The sequence below is a fragment of the Anabrus simplex genome, chromosome 2, assembly GCF_040414725.1.
Source record: "Anabrus simplex isolate iqAnaSimp1 chromosome 2, ASM4041472v1, whole genome shotgun sequence".
In the NCBI taxonomy this organism is placed as follows: Eukaryota; Metazoa; Arthropoda; class Insecta; order Orthoptera; family Tettigoniidae; genus Anabrus; species Anabrus simplex.
In genome coordinates, this window is record NC_090266.1 from 1,154,845,306 (window position 1) to 1,154,864,360 (window position 19,055).

General features: G+C 39.3%; 1 protein-coding gene across 3 annotated transcripts in view; it reads right to left on the reverse strand.

Moving 5' to 3' along the window:
- Positions 1–19,055, reverse strand: part of LOC136863367 (beta-1,3-glucosyltransferase) — a 589,711-nt gene that overhangs the window by 36,915 nt on the left and 533,741 nt on the right. For all 3 annotated transcript variants that reach the window (XM_067139767.2, XM_067139768.2, XM_067139766.2), the window contains 2 exons: positions 7,302–7,413; positions 2,206–2,342 (listed from right to left, as the gene is read on the reverse strand). In XM_067139767.2, the coding sequence (XP_066995868.1) occupies positions 2,206–2,342; positions 7,302–7,413 (249 nt within the window). The remainder of the gene's footprint in view (positions 1–2,205; positions 2,343–7,301; positions 7,414–19,055) is intronic.

Here is a 19,055-nt window from a genome sequence, read left to right on the forward strand (position 1 = left end):
CATCCTGAGGGCTGATGTCTAGGAAGTACCAGGCCTCTTCGTCAAAAGACGCTTCTTTCTCTCGTCTCCTGTGTTCTTCACCCTTCCGTTCTCTACTCCCAGAACACTGAGGTGTTTGGCATCAGGAGAGTAATCCCCTTCTACCTTGGACTGATAAAGGTCATGTTCCAACCTAGTAATTTGTTGCTTCCTATCTGCTCCTTCAATCTGTTAACCTCCCCTCATGGGCTCAAGGTTGGTGAAAATATACAAGAATGATCTTAAGGAAATTTATAGGCTGATAATCAACACCATAATCCCCTGCCTGGGCTTCCTCTCTTTCTTATGACTTTGGAGAGACCCTTTAATCCATTTCTTATGGCTCTTTGTATTCGTAAGTCTTGAGACCATGATTTTTCATTCATAAAGGGCATTTCCCTTCTCTTAACTCTTTCCAAAATTACGTTCAGGCCGCGCTGCGGGCATAGCCCATAGTAAGGTTTGACAATTCACTAAAAATCGAGAACGAGCTATGCACGCATTATGGTGGTTACATCATGTTTCTTCATGTATTAGTTATGAGAGTATTTAAACAGATGGCAGTATTATATGCCTAAGTCAGAGAATTTATGATAATTTCGATCAGCATGCATCAGTAGATGTAGTCACTCAGTGAGCTCTAAGACATGGATTCTCGCGGCAAACATGTGCTTGACGAAAGTGAGATTTTCGATATTTTATGATATAAGTTTATGCGCAAATGAACATATTATTGACATATGAATTTGAAACAACTTCATTATGATTGGAGTTCGTTTCACGGCCTAGCGCATGTTCCCGCGTATTTCATATTTGCGTGAATACGTCAGATTGTCTACATATTAGTAAAGTTGTCTGTTTAGAAGACTGTATTTTCACTTTCTCAGAAGTCTTTTGTGGTAAATGAAACAATAATTTTACATTTGAGTAACTTTTGACAAAATTTATCAATTAAAATAAAATTTCATAAGAGCTGCCATTATCATTATAGTAATTATTACTATTATTTTTGAAAAATTATTATTTTATATCATACTCATTATTGTTGTTTTGTAATTGCAATGCGCATTTGATATTAGCAAAATAGGGTAAATATAACAGTATTTCAGAAAACTGTACTTGCTTAGTTATCCGTCAGACCTTTCCTCCATTCGCAAAACATGGTATAATATATAAACAATTTTAGAATCTCAGGTGATAGTTGACATGATACAAAGAGCATTTCTCAAAATGAGATGCTCAAACAAGCACAAAGAAAAAAGAATCGTGCAAATATCTCCTACAGGTACAGAGATATAATGTTTTAAAAATCCTTTAAAATGCCCAGTCCAGAACGTTTGTTAGGGATATTAAGGCCCAGACTGGAATGGGTTAATCCTGCTTCTCTAAAAATTATTTACACCACCACCACCATTGAATATCAATGCAGTAATTTAAACTCAGGATTGCCCTGCAGAATACCAAAGTAACTTCCTGGTAGTAATCAAAGGAGCTTTTCACTGGTGAGGGATCTCAGAGTGAATGAAACATTTTGCTTTAACTGATTGTTTCATTCTTTGCCGGCCCCGTGGTGTAGGAGTAGCATGCCTGCCTCTTACCCGCAGGCCCCGGGTTCGATTCCCGGCCAGGCCAGGGATTTTTACCTGCACCTGAGGGCTGGTTCGAGGTCCACTCAGCCTACATGATTAGAATTGAGGAGCTATCTGACAGTGAGATAGACGCCCCGGTCTAGAAAACCAAGAATAATGGCCAAGGGGATCCGTCGTGCTAACCACACGACACCTGGTAATCTGCAGGCCTTCGGGCTGAGCAGCGGTCGCTTGGTAGGCCAAGGCCCTTCAAGGGCTGTAGTGCCATGGGGGGGGGGATTGTTTCATTCTTTAAAGGATTATCTTGGCATGGCAGTTACCATATACAAATTTGAAAGCATGAAATAAGGCAAAGAAACAATATATGAGCCATAAAAGTCCATCAACTTGTCCCCACAAGTTTAAATAAACTCTGATCCAAAGACCTATGAAAAGGAAAATATTAAGTAGGACTAGGAATAAAACCCAGGACCAGCTACATAGTTGTAAGTCACCTTAAACTTATAGACCAGGATGAAGACCACAAACTGTCATTTGTAAATATAATATACAGTAACTAATGGATTTCAACCTTCAAGTAAATTAAATGCTCTCTCACCTTCTTAATAAAGTATTACTCATTGCAAATCCTGATCCAAAATAGGGGTATTTGAACTGTTGAGTGTTTTCAATAAAGGCAAAATGATGAATGATAGTTGGTTCTCTGTCGTAAAGTGCATGTCCAATCCACAGTTCCTGTAAGAAAAGAAGATACGATTTGAACAGTGAATGTACAGCAGTAATAAATTCTAGGAGGAGGCAAATGCTTCCTGGAATCTTACAATATTTTATTAGAATTCAGTACATCCATAGTTGACTGTAATTATTTAGAAGTAGTTCATTTAGATAACAACATCTATATATGGTAACTGACTGTTATCACTTGGCTACAAATAGTGCTGTAATCTCTCAGAGGGATAGTAAGGAGCAACGGAGGTCAGATCCACAAGTCTTTTCCAGTTGCTATGACAAAGCTATTCAACCGACAACAAAACTTGCAAGACCAAAAAAGAAACAGAAACAATGAAGGAGACTACCGAGCGAGTTGGCTGTGCGGTTAGGGTTGCGCAGCTAAGAGCTTGTATTGAGGACATAGTAGGTTCAAACCGCACAGTCAGCAGCCCTGAAGATGATTTTACGTTTTTTCCTATTTTCACGCCAGAAGAGGGAGAAGAACTATCTCTCCATTTATTATTTAATTCCGATACAAAGAAACCAACAAACCCCATGGTGCTACAACCATAATGGGCCTTGGCCCACCACACAACTGCTACTCAGCCCAAAAGACTGCAGATTATGAGGTGATGTGTAGTCAGTGTTATTCTTGGCCTTCTAGACCAGACAGCTCCTCACAATTGTTCCCAAGTAAGATGAGTGGATATCGTACTAGCCTCATATCCAGATAAAAATCCTTGACCTGGCTGGGAATTGAACTCTAGGCCTCCTGGTAAGAAGCAGGCTCACTACCCCCAAGAACTTGTAACAGGGACTTGATTGCAATATCACAGAGAAATGTATTACTCTGACCTCAGTTCGAAGCTGTAGTTCTGGTACATAAAAGGTTTTCACACACAGGTCAGAAATCCTTTTACGTATTTGTCTTACAAGGGAAGCCTTAGGACCTCCTGACAACAATCATCACAAAACTTTCTGGGAAATATAAGCAAGAGACCTAAGTAACTGGTATGAAGTGTGGCATTTTCCAATCATGTGCAACCCCTAGAACAAGGATTATAAAAGTAGGATGTACAACTGTAAAGTCTGCAGTCATAACGTGTCAAATACAATTTACCTGTAAATGCTGAGATTACATACATCATTTTGAATTTTCAAATATCATATACACACCTCATTCGACATTGCAGTAATGTGGTTTGAGAAGGCAGCGTTGCAAACAAAGTGTATCTTGTACCATGAGCAAATAATGATGGCACTGAAATTACAGTCAGGAGTGCTGCAGGTGCCAAGAACAGCGAAACTGATGTCCAACACATTAGGGAACAGAAGAGTGTGAAAAGTGCCTTCCATGCATTTTGAAGCATATGCTGCTACTAAGATGCAATTAAATTGATTGTATATAAAAGAATGCCACTTGGAAATAAAGATCATGCCATGCAAGTTGACGGCATTCTCCTTATCATGACGTTGTTCTCTTGCATGGGACATGCAAATAGTTTGTACTGGTGAAAGCAATAGACATCAAGAGGCTGACAGTAGCTTGTGGTTGTAAGCGGCGTGATTTTTGCAATACAAATTTACATCCCAATGTCCGAAGGCTTCAGTCAACAAATATGTATATCACTAAGTTTACACAAGGAGTAATTTAAATACCACCTATTCAATACAATTTATTCCACTACTGTGTGATCAAATGCACATAGAAATTACCAGAATTTTAAAGGTACATGTTCTGCCCACTTTTTATTGGGCATCATCAGCCTCGTTCAATCTTAAAACACATATTGGTCTGAGGAATCTTATCAAATTACATAAATTGTATTGATGAACTCTTAATGGTATTGATACTGTGGTTACATAATAATTACAGCACAAAAATATTGAATAAAATATATACACATACTAAAATCACTTTGAAAAATTAAAACGTTCGTCTAAAAGTAATTGTGTCACATTGTATTTTAAAAATAACCATGTCTGACACTGAAATGGATCTTCTTGACAAAAAGCTTGAACAATATATATATCACGCCTGGGGAACAGATTATCAAACCCAAGGCTTTATTGGATAGGGATAATACGAATAAAAGATACGGTATATGATGAGGTTGAAGTATATTATTTACAACTGGGATGAAAATACATAGTCAAATTGGAGGTGATATGGATCAAGACATCTTGGAATGTTGGATAAAAATCATTGACATATTTATTTACAGCGGCATCCAATGACTTGCATACGGCTAACACCACTCAAACAGATTTGGTGATGACCTACGGGATCAACATTTACCAGTTCCCGTTTACGATTGAATTAGGAATGATTAGCAGTGTTAGAACTAACAGTTCTGTGAATATTAATACATGAAAGAGTCTCGATGATGAGCATACTCAAGATGCAAGAATTTAGAACCTAGTTATTTTCAAATTTACTCATAATTTCATCGACGTTTTTAATGTCAATTTGTATATATTTGTTTCGTTTGTTTTATGTCAATTGTGTGCATGTACATTTGTTTAGTTATTAGATGTTTTACATTAAGGCTGAAGATGGCCAGCCCTGGCCAAAACTAGTCCCTAATTAAAGTAATTTAGAATATTATATATTATAGTATTGAAAGGTGGACCATTACGACATTAATTTAACAATTACATTGTAATTACAATTCAATACGGATCAGAACCATGAAGTTTATATCCTATGATCCTAGTTTTAAATAATAGACTTCAACCTCATCATATACCATATCCTTTATTCGTATTATTCCATCCAGTGAAGCCTTGGGTTTGATAATCTGTTCCCCAGGTGTGACATATATTGTTCAAGCTTTTTATCTACAAGATCCATTTCAATGTCATACATGGATTATTTTTAAAATACAATGTGACACAATTACTTTTAGATGAACGTTTTAATTTTTCAAAGTGATTTTAGTATGTGTACATATTTTATTCAATATTTTTGTGCTGTAATTATTACATAACCACAGTATCAATACCATTAAGAGTTCATCAATACAATTTATGTAATTTGATAAGATTCCTCAGACCAATATGTGTTTTAAGATTGAACGAGGTTGATTATGCCCAATAAAAAGTGGGCAAAACATGTACCTTTAAAATTCTGGTAATTTCTATGTGCATTTGATCACACAGTAGTGGAATAAATTGTATTGAATAGGTGGTATTTAAATTACTCCTTGTGTAAACTTAGTGATATAGCTATTTTCAATACGGAATAATGACGAGAATAATGGTTTGTAACAATAAATATGTGTCGGTTTGACCAGACCATAAATCCAGCAATAGAAGCAATGCTCCCTTTAATTTAGTTCCAGTTCCCGTAATTTATGCATCCAGGACAGTACGAGTGCTGTTGACATATTATCACTGGTGCTGTAGTCGTATTCTATATTTGGAGGTTGGTTATGATGTAATGTGTTGGAAACATGTTTGCCAAACTTACCACCTGCTTCCTGAAAGCAAATGTACAGTTTATTTGTAAGGTGACCTGACATTGAACAAATCAGCTGAAATGGGTAGTAGATGCAACGCTCTAAAAAGGAGCTTCAGTCATCTTTTCCCAAGTGACTGATAGTGCCCTATTTGATGTGAATTCATACTCAAATCGGCTTTGGTCCATATTGAACACCATGTCGGTGTCAAATGCATTAGCAGAAATAGAGGCCTAAACTTTGAGTAAAACCTCCAATGCTCTCGATGGTGTCAAGAGTATCATCCTGCCTAGTAACAAACCTTGTGATCTCGCGTGATGTTATTTTAGAGTGGCATTTGAATTAGTGCAAGGAATACTTGCCAGCTTTAAAATTGGGAATGTCCAGAAAGACAGCAGCTTTTTTTTTTTTTTCCTTGCCCACTTCTTAGCAATCTTGACACTGTCATAAATACTTTGCATTTATTTTTCAGAAAGCTGTTCATGGATACTTTTCTGTTTCACTATGGAGAGTGGGGATGAGTCATAGGAACTGAAAACGGCTGCTATGTTGTGTGCTGGAGTCCTTGGCGTATCACTAATTTCAGATAAAGTATCTGGTATTCCATCACTTTCACACCACAATGTCTGTCCTTCCCACATGACAGCACCACCATGGACATGTTGCTCCAGTAGGTTATACAAGTCTCATGCATGGGGCCTTTCCATAGACATTGATGTACACAATGCAGGATACATGCTACACATGCACAGTATCACAAAATTACATAATGGGCCTGGGATGTGGCATGTTTTACATGGTATGACTGCAAATACTGTATTACATGTCATATAAATATTCCTTGAAAGAAAACAATTGGGTTTCCACCTTATTCAATTCATATAAATTCATACAAAGGATCAAGAAATGATTGATACTGTACCTCAGTTGGGATTTATTTCCCAAAATATTTAATGATATTCATGTATTGAATAAGGTTGAACCTCAATTGTTTCCTTCCCAAGAATATTTGTGCGACACATAAAATCAATAGAGAACAAAGCAAGAGATTCATAAATTGTAGAGCAAACATTTACAGTCATGTGCCCCACATTCATAGACTTTGTTTTAGGGATTGCGGGGTGATTGCAAAACACATCGAGCTAGTTGGCTGTGTGTTCAGGGTTTCATAACTGTGAGCTTATATTTGGGAGATAGCATGTTCGAATCCCACCACCGTCAGCCCTGAAGATAGTTTTCCAAGGTTTCCCATTTTCACACCAATCAAATGTTGGGGCTGTACCTTAATTAAAGCCATGGCTGCTTCCTTCCCTATCCTAGCCCTATCCCACCCTTGCATCGCTGAAAACCTTCAATGTCTTTAGTGTGACGATAAACCACTACCAAAACAAAAAAAAACAAAAAAAAGAATGCCACACTTCACACCAGTCACTTTGGTCTCTACCCACGAAGTTTGGTGATGATAGACATCCCCTGTTCATAATTAAATTTACAAAGGATTCAGAAAGGATAGTTACTGTACCTCAGATGGGTTGTATTTGCCAAAATATTTAATGACTTTCTTCAGAATGATCTTGGTGTAGCTTTCACAAAAGAACACCCATGAGCTGTTTGTGCCATGGAGGGCGCTGAGTCTGGAAAGAAGAGAAGATAACATTTACTACAATACAGAAGATGTAATTCTAGAATTGGTTATACCTGAAGACTTTTGTAGAAGTGCATTTTATTAGTTAAGTTATAACATAATCTACATTGACATTTGACAGAGGTTATTCTACTTTATCAAGAGATAAAACATCTCCCTTCTTAGAAAGATGTGCAGGCCACTATTCCTTGTAAAACCAGCATGAGAATATAAGTAGGGCCAAACTTTCAGGACATGTCCTCACACATTTTTTTTTGCCCACGGCATGACAGCCCTGAAGGGCCATGGGCTACCAAGTGACTGCTGCTCAGCCTGAACCCTGGAGATTATGAAGTGTCATGAGGTCAACACGATGAATCATCTTGGCCGTTATTCTAGACTGATTCTAGACCGGGTCCAGAAATGTTTTATTTCCATGTTAGGACTCACTTTCTACTACTCTACACAGAACATTAACCACAGGAAATACACAGGAACATAACGTACCAGGATACCACATGAAACTTTTTCTTGTATGAAATGGTCAAAATGTCCTCCGTTAGCACTGACACATGCATCAAGGGATACATCAGCGCATTTGAGATTCAATGAGACATATAATGAACGATCTAGAGTTGTAGAAAATGAGTTCTACCAGTTCCAGACCCATGTCCATATAACATATTTTCTTCTTTTATGTGCGAGGAATATGTCCTGAAAGTCTGGCCATACCTTATCATAAAAGCCTGCATACAGGCTACTAAAGAATAAAATGACTTCACTATAAAAAATGTACATGGTAAATACATTATTCTGTTGGATTGCTTTCTATTCTGTGGTTACTGTTATCCTCAGAAACTGACTCTTGAAACAGCAGTGTTATTAGCTGTTCAAAATGGAAAGTCAGTTTAATTTCTCCATAATCCTTCTAAAACATTACAGGTAAAGCCTGGATGTGCATATTTTGATTCATCTGAACAAAATAAATATTTTCATGAGTTTCAAATATGACTGATGACAATAATTTGACATATCAACAACACAGTTCATGTGTCCATTTGTATACCACTAGAATCTTAAATATATATATTTTTCAAAGTAAAATTGTTGGGAGATCCAAGCTAACAACAGAGATGTCAAAATGGTGAAATGAGAAAAAATTGTCAAAGTACTAGATCAAGAGTGATACAGTGCAATTCATAACTAACTTATGGGGAAACATGTTATGTGTAAATTCTTCCACTTGGCGTTATAAATCGTCAGTGTTTTCCGGGCTTGAAGGCCGTCACTGTACTGTATGTCATGGCCTGCTAGCAGCGAGTGTTTAGCGACTGATGATCTATCTGCTTGTCCCAGCTGGCTATGTCTGTTACGCTCCTTCAATCGCGTGGCAATGCTGTGTTTTGTAGTGCCTACGTACACCTGGCCGCAGCTGCGCAGGATCTTGTACGCACCTGCTGTGGAAAGAAGATGATGCTTGTCTTTGGCAGATCTTAGTAGTTCCTGAATTTTCTTCATCGGCCTATATATGGTTTTTACCCCATGGGACTCCAATAACCTCCCTATTCTGTCAGCTGTTTTCCCAATATACGGCAGAAAGGCTTTAGCTGCTGGCCGCTCCTCTCCTTTCTCCCTGGTTTTTAGACGTCCGGGATAGAGTGCTCACTGGATATCTTTATGGCTGTACCATTCAGCGAGTAGGGCCATACTGAGTTGGCTGAGCTTCTCGTTTAATTGCTGAGGTTGACAAATTCTCCTAGCACAGGCAGGTAGCGTCATAATCACTCCATATTTTTGTCGTGGGTGGAGGTTGGACGCCTGTGTGGGTCGGCTTGTGGTACACTGCGCATCCCAAGTTTAAATCGGCCGTCTTCATTACAAGAACATCGGATAAAGGGAGTTTTCCCTCATTTTCTGTCTCCACAGTGAACCAAATATTGGTGTTAATACTATTGAGATGCTGTAGAAACAGCTGTAGTTGTTCCTGTCCATTGCTCCAGATCACAAAGGTGTCATCTACGAAGCACAGTCAAACCTTAGGTTTCAGTGTTGCGGTCTCGAGTGCTGTTTGTTCGAACTTTTCTATAAATAAATTTGCGATCACTTGTCTCAGAGGACTGCGCATGGCCATACCGTCAATTTGTTCGTAGAAATTGTCGTTCCATAGGAAACAGCTGTGTGAAGTGGCCTGAATCTCTGCCACCGATGTAAGGTTGTAGTAAGGTGGCCAGATGTTTAGCAATATTGTAGCTCGGTGATCCAACGGCACTCACGATGGGGCCGTAGAGGTACGTTGTCCTAGTGTATCTTGGGTAAGCCACATAGTCTCAGAGGTAGAGCTTCACTTTTGGACGTTTACCTCCACTTTTTTTTCTTTCTCCAATAGGCATGTCATCAGCAATAATTTCAAGAAATACTTGAATTACAGGAATAGGATGAGGGACAAGAATATTTTTATCGATCATATATTGAGGATTCAATCGTTCTTCCAGTATTGATAGGGTTTAAGGTTAAATACACAGCTGTGGTAGGAGAAATTGTCCATAATTGTCACAGATGGTCCTTCTAAACTTTGTAGTATCCTCTCTCCTTCAAATCAGTTTCCAAAGATTTCTGATTTCATGCTGCCATGGTAATCCACGGGAGCATCCGCCATTTTAGTATTTGTGAATAGAAGAGCATTAACTAATAAAACCAAACCATCCACCGCAATGAACAATAACGATTCTATTGCCTTTGTTGAATGGGGTTGTTACAGCACAATTGTCAGATATGTCCAGTTCATCATTTTGCAACAGTTACTGTCAAACCACATTTCATCAAGGTACAGGTCAGCAAAACCTTGGGCCCGAAGATCTTGAATATCTTTAAGATATCTGCACTGCCAAGTAATTATTTCAGATGTTTCAGCTTTTAAACATTTTTTAGGTACAGACATGTACTTTTCAGAAGATGACAAAGTGTCAACGTGTCTTTGCTCCATAGGGAAACTGATATTCTGTCCCAGCTGACTTCTGTTTTGCTGATTCTGTTAGGTCACTTATTGTTGGAGATTTACCACCCCTATAATACTCCAAAATTATTCCATGAAGCAAGTCCTGAGTAAAATCGTCTTATTTTATCAAATTTAAATTTCTGCTTCTGAACTTTCTTTTTAGTGGGGGTTTCATAGGTATTGACATAACTGATTTTAACTATTTTATTCACTGTAGTAATACACATCTCTGTCTCTTCCAATAATAAATTATTTAAATTTTTACCAGATATAACACCGCCATTAAATAAAACACCTCGTAAGAAATGTTTAATATTCCTAACCAACATCACAGTTTGTTTTCATAATTTAATACCTCTGCCAATCACATTTCTGTCACTTTTTTTTGCTAACGGCTTTACCGACACAGATAGGTCTTATGGCGAAGGAAACCATGGAAAACCATCTTCAGGGCTGCCGACAGTGGGATTCAAACCCACTATTCTCCGGATGCAAGCTCACAGCCGTGATCTAAGAATATATGTTTAAAGAACGTATTAAGATTGTGATTACTTTTATATTTAAATTGATTTTAGTATCATTTAAGAATATAACTCACCGGTTTTTCTGTAACACATTTCACTGGCATCTCAACCACTGCCGCGTGATAACATATTTAATTTGCACATCATACGAACACACCACTTTCATGAAAACTCTCCTACCGAGCTTGATAGCTGCAGTCGCTTCAAGTGCAGCCAGTATCCAGTATTCGAGAGATAGTAGGTTCGAACCCCACTGTCGGTAGCCCTGAAGATGGTTTTCCGTGGTTTCCCATTTTCATACCAGGCAAATGCTGGGACTGTGCCTTAATTAAGGCCACGGCCTCTTCCTTCCCATTCCTAGGTCTTTCCTATCCCATCATCAACATAAAACCTATCTGTTTCGGGATGACATAAAGCAACTTGTCTATCTACCCCTAAAAAAATTTGCAATAGATAAAATGTGATCTGTGTAAGTAATATCCAACTATTACTTGATCTGAGAAATCTGATGCGAGGTATTAAAATGAACCAACATATGTATTAGCAGAAATATTTCTTTGGTTTTTTATGCAAGTGCATTTGAGCTATTAGTTATAATCTGAAATAAGTGGTCTCTTACCCGGAGACCCCGGGTTCGATTCGCGGCCAGGTCAGGGATTTTTTTTTTTTTTTTTTTTTTTTTTTTTTTTTTTTTTTTTGCTAGGGGCTTTACGTCGCACCGACACAGATAGGTCTTATGGCGACGATGGGATAGGAAAGGCCTAGGAGTTGGAAGGAAGCGACCGTGGCCTTAATTAAGGTACAGCCCCAGCATTTGCCTGGTGTGAAAATGGGAAACCACGGAAAACCATCTTCAGGGCTGCCGATAGTGGGATTCGAACCTACTATCTCCCGGATGCAAGCTCACTGCCGCGCGCCTCTACGCGCACGGCCAACTCGCCCGGTGGTCAGGGATTTTTACCTGCACCTAAGGGCTGATTTGAGGTCTACTCAACCTACGTGATTACAATATTGAGGAGCTATCTGACGGTGAGATGGTGGCTCCGGTCTAGAAAGCCAAGAATAACGCCCGAGAGGATCCGTCATCCTCACCACATGACACCTCGTAATCTGCAGGCCTTTACGATGAGCAGCGGTCGCTTGGTAGGCTATGGCCCTTCAGGACTGTGGTGCCATGGGGGGAGAAATAAGTGATATTGGAATTAATCGATAGAGCATAAAATTCTGAACTGGTGGGTATAAAAACCCACATCTTTACCTGGTTCACTGCATAAGTTATAAATGGATCACACTGTTCTAGACCACAGTCATTAAGCCCCCTTATTTCTGAATTACCACAAGATAGAACCTTGTTATATGAACAACATGCAGGTCACAGATGAATGATGGAGGAATTTCTATTTTTCCTATCTCCCAAAAGACTGGATCACAATGGATACAGACAAGTTTTGGGTGCATGTTCACAACTTCACTGATGAATTGGGAGAATGTAAGTTTACTGCTCTAGCAGATATCATTCTAGACACTCTTGTGGTTTCTCATTCTAGTGCTGCATGTGAACGAGTTTTTTTTTCAAGTATATTTGATAAATAAAAAACTCATAAGAAGCTTATCATAAGGACTCTAAATGGCTTGCTACTGTCATCTCAATATATAGACTATGGATTGTATATTAAGATCTATGACAAAAGATTCTCTGTACGTACACAAAATCAAAGCATTGTTCAAGTGCTGTCGAAGACAAAGAAACTGTAGATTATGTATTTTTCGAAATGTGTTGAACTGGATATGCATAATCTTCAATTTGCAATATTGTATCTATATATGTAGTACAGACTTGAATGAAATTTAAGACTTACATGTAAATAATGATGATTTAATTCCAAGACGTAATCTGGAGGAGAACAACAATGGTGCATCAGAAATTGCATTGGTCAGTTTATGAGTTGCTTTTTCTCCTCTGCTTATTACATGTTGAATATTACATTTTAAGTACATGTGCAATAATTTACAAATTATTTCAAATTTTAATTATAAAGAAATATAGAAACTCTTCCAATTATAAATGCAACCATACGTTATGGCAGTGGAGTGCACTGAACCCCAGCTACCCTAGTGCTGCTGGGAAAAATAATTTTGTATTTACATTTTCTTATTATCCCTTAGAACGTTTCCCTATCATGTTAAAAATCAACAACCTGGAAACAGCTAAGTCAAGGCAAGTACAGTTGTCTCAATAACCCACTCGCTCTACTGCAGTCCAGGTGTCTCCAGCGAGCTGGGCTTCTTTGCCGGCAAGAAAGTGAGCTACCCCAGCAAAATTCAATTCGCATGGTTGACGCATGCCCTTTAAGCCTCCTTCTCTTGAGGAGGCGGGTGATAGCTAAAGGCCTCGCTCGAGATTCACCGTGTCCTAACGGCGGCAGAGCAGCTAGCTTGGGTACATGTTAGTTATAATAGCACTGCTACAAGAAAAAGCAGTATAGCCACTTGCACGTAGTCTTGCTGATAAAAATAGCCAGTTTATTAAATAAATAAAAGTATTTATTATTATTTTTGGATTTTGGCATGTATGAAGATTTTGGGAGCGATTCATTGATGGCACGTGAAGAGTATATATATTTTGATGTACGCGGAAAAATACTTAGGTTGCCCAGCATGAAGACAGTGCCAAGCGCGAAGTACAAAATCTTTGTACTTCAGTTGCTCTGTATGAGTGGTTTGCCTGTACTGGTGGTATATTGTGAATTTCTGTAGTGTTCTCTTCAATTATAGGTGAAGTTTTCGCGAGTTTTGAGGCATTCTTTGCGAATATAACAGAGGTATATGTGATGAGGAATATTTTCCCTCATTTGTCCTAGCTGTACCTATGCTCAGTAAGAGAGTGAAACTGTAAAACATTCGTGACGTTAAAATACCTGTAAACTTTTGCTCGTTCAGTTTAGGTTAGGCTTTTTAAGTTAAAAACAAATTGTTAGTTCCAGTGTATTTCTGTTGAAACCATGACTCTAGTATTACAAAGTGACAGCGGGTAAAACTCTAAGTACACTGTTTCAAATCTGCTTAAGTTATAATGGTGCCATGAATACCAATTTGGAAATATGTGCGAGTATGTGGTATTCAAGTGAGTCGTAAGTTCTTTAATACCTAAACTGTCATTTATTTATTTATTTATTTATTTATTTATTTATTTATTTATTTATTTATTTATTTATTTATTTATTTATTTATTTATTTATTGCCTGATAGATGTGTGTGTGTTGAGTCATCAGTCCATAGACTGGTTTGATGCAGCTCTCCATGCCACCCTATCCTGTTCTAACCTTTTCATTTCTACGTAACTATTGCATCCTACATCTGCTCTAATCTGTTTGTCATATTCATACCTTGGTCTACCCCTATCGTTCTTACCACCTACACTTCCTTCAAAAACCAACTGAACAAGTCCTGGATGTCTTAAGATGTGTCCTATCATTCTATCTCTTCTTCTCGTCAAATTTAGCCAAATCGATCTCCCCTCACCAATTTGATTCAGTATCTCTTCATTCGTGATTCGATCTATCCATCTCACCTTCAGCATTCTTCTGTAACACCACATTTCAAAAGCTTCTATTCTCTTTCTTTCTGAGCTAGTTATTGTCCATGTTTCACTTCCATACAATGCCACGCTCCACACGAAAGTCTTCAAAAACATCTTTCTAATTCCAATATCAATGTCTGAAGTGAGCAAATTTCTTTTCTTAAGAAAGCCCTTCCTTGCTTGTGCTAGTCTGCATTTTATGTCCTCCCTACTTCTGCCATCATTAGTTATTTTACTACCCAAGTAACAATATTCATCTACTTCCTTTAAGACTTCATTTCCTAATCTAATATTTCCTACATCACCTGCCTTCGTTCGACTGCACTCCATTACTTTTGTTTTGGACTTATTTATTTTCATCTTGTACTCCTTACCCAAGACTTCATCCATACCATTCAGCAACTTCTCGAGATCTTCTGCAGTCTCAGATAGAATAACAATATCATCGGCAAATTTCAAGGTTTTGATTTCCTCTCCTTGGACTGTGATTCCCTTTCCAAATTTCTCTTTGATTTCCTTTACTGGCTGTTCTATGTAAACATTGAAAAGGAGAGGGGACAAACTGCAGCCTTGCCTCACTCCTTTCTGGATTGCTGCTTCTTTTTCAAAGCCCTCGATTCTTATCACTGCAGACTGATTTTTATACAGGTTGTAGGTAATTCTTCGCTCTCGGTATCTGATCCCTATCATCTTCAGAATCATAAATAGCTTGTTCCAATCAACATTATCGAATGCCTTTTCTAGATCTACGAATGCCATGTATGTGGGCTTGTCCTTCTTGATTCGATCCTCTAAGATCAGACGTAAAGTCAGGATTGCTTCACGTGTTCCTACATTTCTTCTGATGCCAAATTGATCTTCTCCCAACTCAGCTTCAACTTGTTTTTCCATTCTTCTGTAAATAATACGTGTTAAAATTTTGCAGGCATGTGATACTAAACTAATGGTGCAGTAGTTTTCACACCTGTCAGCACCGGCTTTCTTGGGAATAGGTATAACAACATTCTGCCGAAAATCGGATGGGACTTCTCCTGTCTCATACATCCTGCACACTAAATGAAATAACCTTACCATGCTGGTTTCTTCTAGGGCAGTCAGTAATTCAGAGGGAATATCATCAATTCCAGGTGCCTTGTTCCTATTTAGGTCACTCACAGCTCTGTCAAACTCTGACCTCAAAATTGGGTCTCCCATTTCATCAGCATCAACAGCCTCTTCATGTTGCAGAACCAAATTATCTACATTGTTACCTTGATACAACTGTTGGATATGCTCCTGCCATCTTTCTGCTTTGTCTTCTTTCCCTAGAAGTGGCTTTCCATCTGAGCTCTTAATATTCATGCACCTAGATTTCCTTTCTCCAAAGGTTTCCTTGATTTTCCTGTATGCAGCATCTACCTTTCCCAGGACGATACAGCCTTCGACATCCTTGCACTTGATATAGATGTTGATTCCCATAGGGAATCTGAAATATTTGTCCTGAATGAGCAAATTTATAATACCAATATAAATGGTCCGTTATTGGACATTATAAATTTTCCAGCTAGCTCATTCTTGGTTGCCAGCGTTTCGCCCTCATGTGCTAGGGTGGGCTCATCAGTTGGTACCTAGCACACCTACCAATACGCTGGCTAGTGCATACCGTGGAGGCCACTGCGTAGGCTAACTGGAGCCACCGGCAGTGCCAATGCACTAAGAGACTTTGTCTCATCACTAAAAATTGATGCCTGCTTGGCCATCAGATGATATAGATGTTGATTCCCATAGGGAATCTGAAATATTTGTCCTGAATGAGCAAATTTATAATACCAATATAAATGGTCCGTTATTGGACATTATAAATTTTCCAGCTAGCTCATTCTTGGTTGCCAGCGTTTCGCCCTCATGTGCTAGGGTGGGCTCATCAGTTGGTACCTAGCACACCTACCAATACGCTGGCTAGTGCATACCGTGGAGGCCACTGCGTAGGCTAACTGGAGCCACCGGCAGTGCCAATGCACTAAGAGACTTTGTCTCATCACTAAAAATTGATGCCTGCTTGGCCATCAGATGATATAGATGTTGATTCCCATAGGGAATCTGAAATATTTGTCCTGAATGAGCAAATTTATAATACCAATATAAATGGTCCGTTATTGGACATTATAAATTTTCCAGCTAGCTCATTCTTGGTTGCCAGCGTTTCGCCCTCATGTGCTAGGGTGGGCTCATCAGTTGGTACCTAGCACACCTACCAATACGCTGGCTAGTGCATACCGTGGAGGCCACTGCGTAGGCTAACTGGAGCCACCGGCAGTGCCAATGCACTAAGAGACTTTGTCTCATCACTAAAAATTGATGCCTGCTTGGCCATCAGATGATATAGATGTTGATTCCCATAGGGAATCTGAAATATTTGTCCTGAATGAGCAAATTTATAATACCAATATAAATGGTCCGTTATTGGACATTATAAATTTTCCAGCTAGCTCATTCTTGGTTGCCAGCGTTTCGCCCTCATGTGCTAGGGTGGGCTCATCAGTTGGTACCTAGCACACCTACCAATACGCTGGCTAGTGCATTGCGTATTGGTAGGTGTGCTAGGTACCAACTGATGAGCCCACCCTAGCACATGAGGGCAAAACGCTGGCAACCAAGAATGAGCTAGCTGGAAAATTTATAATGTCCAATAACGGACCATTTATATTGGTATTATAAATTTGCTCATTCAGGACAAATATTTCAGATTCCCTATGGGAATCAACATCTATATCATCTGATGGCCAAGCAGGCATCAATTTTTAGTGATGAGACAAAGTCTCTTAGTGCATTGGCACTGCCGGTGGCTCCAGTTAGCCTACGCAGTGGCCTCCACGGTATGCACTAGCCAGCGTATTGGTAGGTGTGCTAGGTACCAACTGATGAGCCCACCCTAGCACATGAGGGCGAAACGCTGGCAACCAAGAATGAGCTAGCTGGAAAATTTATAATGTCCAATAACGGACCATTTATATTGGTATTATAAATTTGCTCATTCAGGACAAATATTTCAGATTCCCTATGGGAATCAACATCTATATCATCTGATGGCCAAGCAGGCATCAATTTTTAGTGATGAGACAAAGTCTCTTAGTGCATTGGCACTGCCGGTGGCTCCAGTTAGCCTACGCAGTGGCCTCCACGGTATGCACTAGCCAGCGTATTGGTAGGTGTGCTAGGTACCAACTGATGAGCCCACCCTAGCACATGAGGGCGAAACGCTGGCAACCAAGAATGAGCTAGCTGGAAAATTTATAATGTCCAATAACGGACCATTTATATTGGTATTATAAATTTGCTCATTCAGGACAAATATTTCAGATTCCCTATGGGAATCAACATCTATATCATCTGATGGCCAAGCAGGCATCAATTTTTAGTGATGAGACAAAGTCTCTTAGTGCATTGGCACTGCCGGTGGCTCCAGTTAGCCTACGCAGTGGCCTCCACGGTATGCACTAGCCAGCGTATTGGTAGGTGTGCTAGGTACCAACTGATGAGCCCACCCTAGCACATGAGGGCGAAACGCTGGCAACCAAGAATGAGCTAGCTGGAAAATTTATAATGTCCAATAACGGACCATTTATATTGGTATTATAAATTTGCTCATTCAGGACAAATATTTCAGATTCCCTATGGGAATCAACATCTATATCATCTGATGGCCAAGCAGGCATCAATTTTTAGTGATGAGACAAAGTCTCTTAGTGCATTGGCACTGCCGGTGGCTCCAGTTAGCCTACGCAGTGGCCTCCACGGTATGCACTAGCCAGCGTATTGGTAGGTGTGCTAGGTACCAACTGATGAGCCCACCCTAGCACATGAGGGCGAAACGCTGGCAACCAAGAATGAGCTAGCTGGAAAATTTATAATGTCCAATAACGGACCATTTATATTGGTATTATAAATTTGCTCATTCAGGACAAATATTTCAGATTCCCTATGGGAATCAACATCTATATCATCTGATGGCCAAGCAGGCATCAATTTTTAGTGATGAGACAAAGTCTCTTAGTGCATTGGCACTGCCGGTGGCTCCAGTTAGCCTACGCAGTGGCCTCCACGGTATGCACTAGCCAGCGTATTGGTAGGTGTGCTAGGTACCAACTGATGAGCCCACCCTAGCACATGAGGGCAAAACGCTGGCAACCAAGAATGAGCTAGCTGGAAAATTTATAATGTCCAATAACGGACCATTTATATTGGTATTATAAATTTGCTCATTCAGGACAAATATTTCAGATTCCCTATGGGAATCAACATCTATATCATCTGATGGCCAAGCAGGCATCAATTTTTAGTGATGAGACAAAGTCTCTTAGTGCATTGGCACTGCCGGTGGCTCCAGTTAGCCTACGCAGTGGCCTCCACGGTATGCACTAGCCAGCGTATTGGTAGGTGTGCTAGGTACCAACTGATGAGCCCACCCTAGCACATGAGGGCGAAACGCTGGCAACCAAGAATGAGCTAGCTGGAAAATTTATAATGTCCAATAACGGACCATTTATATTGGTATTATAAATTTGCTCATTCAG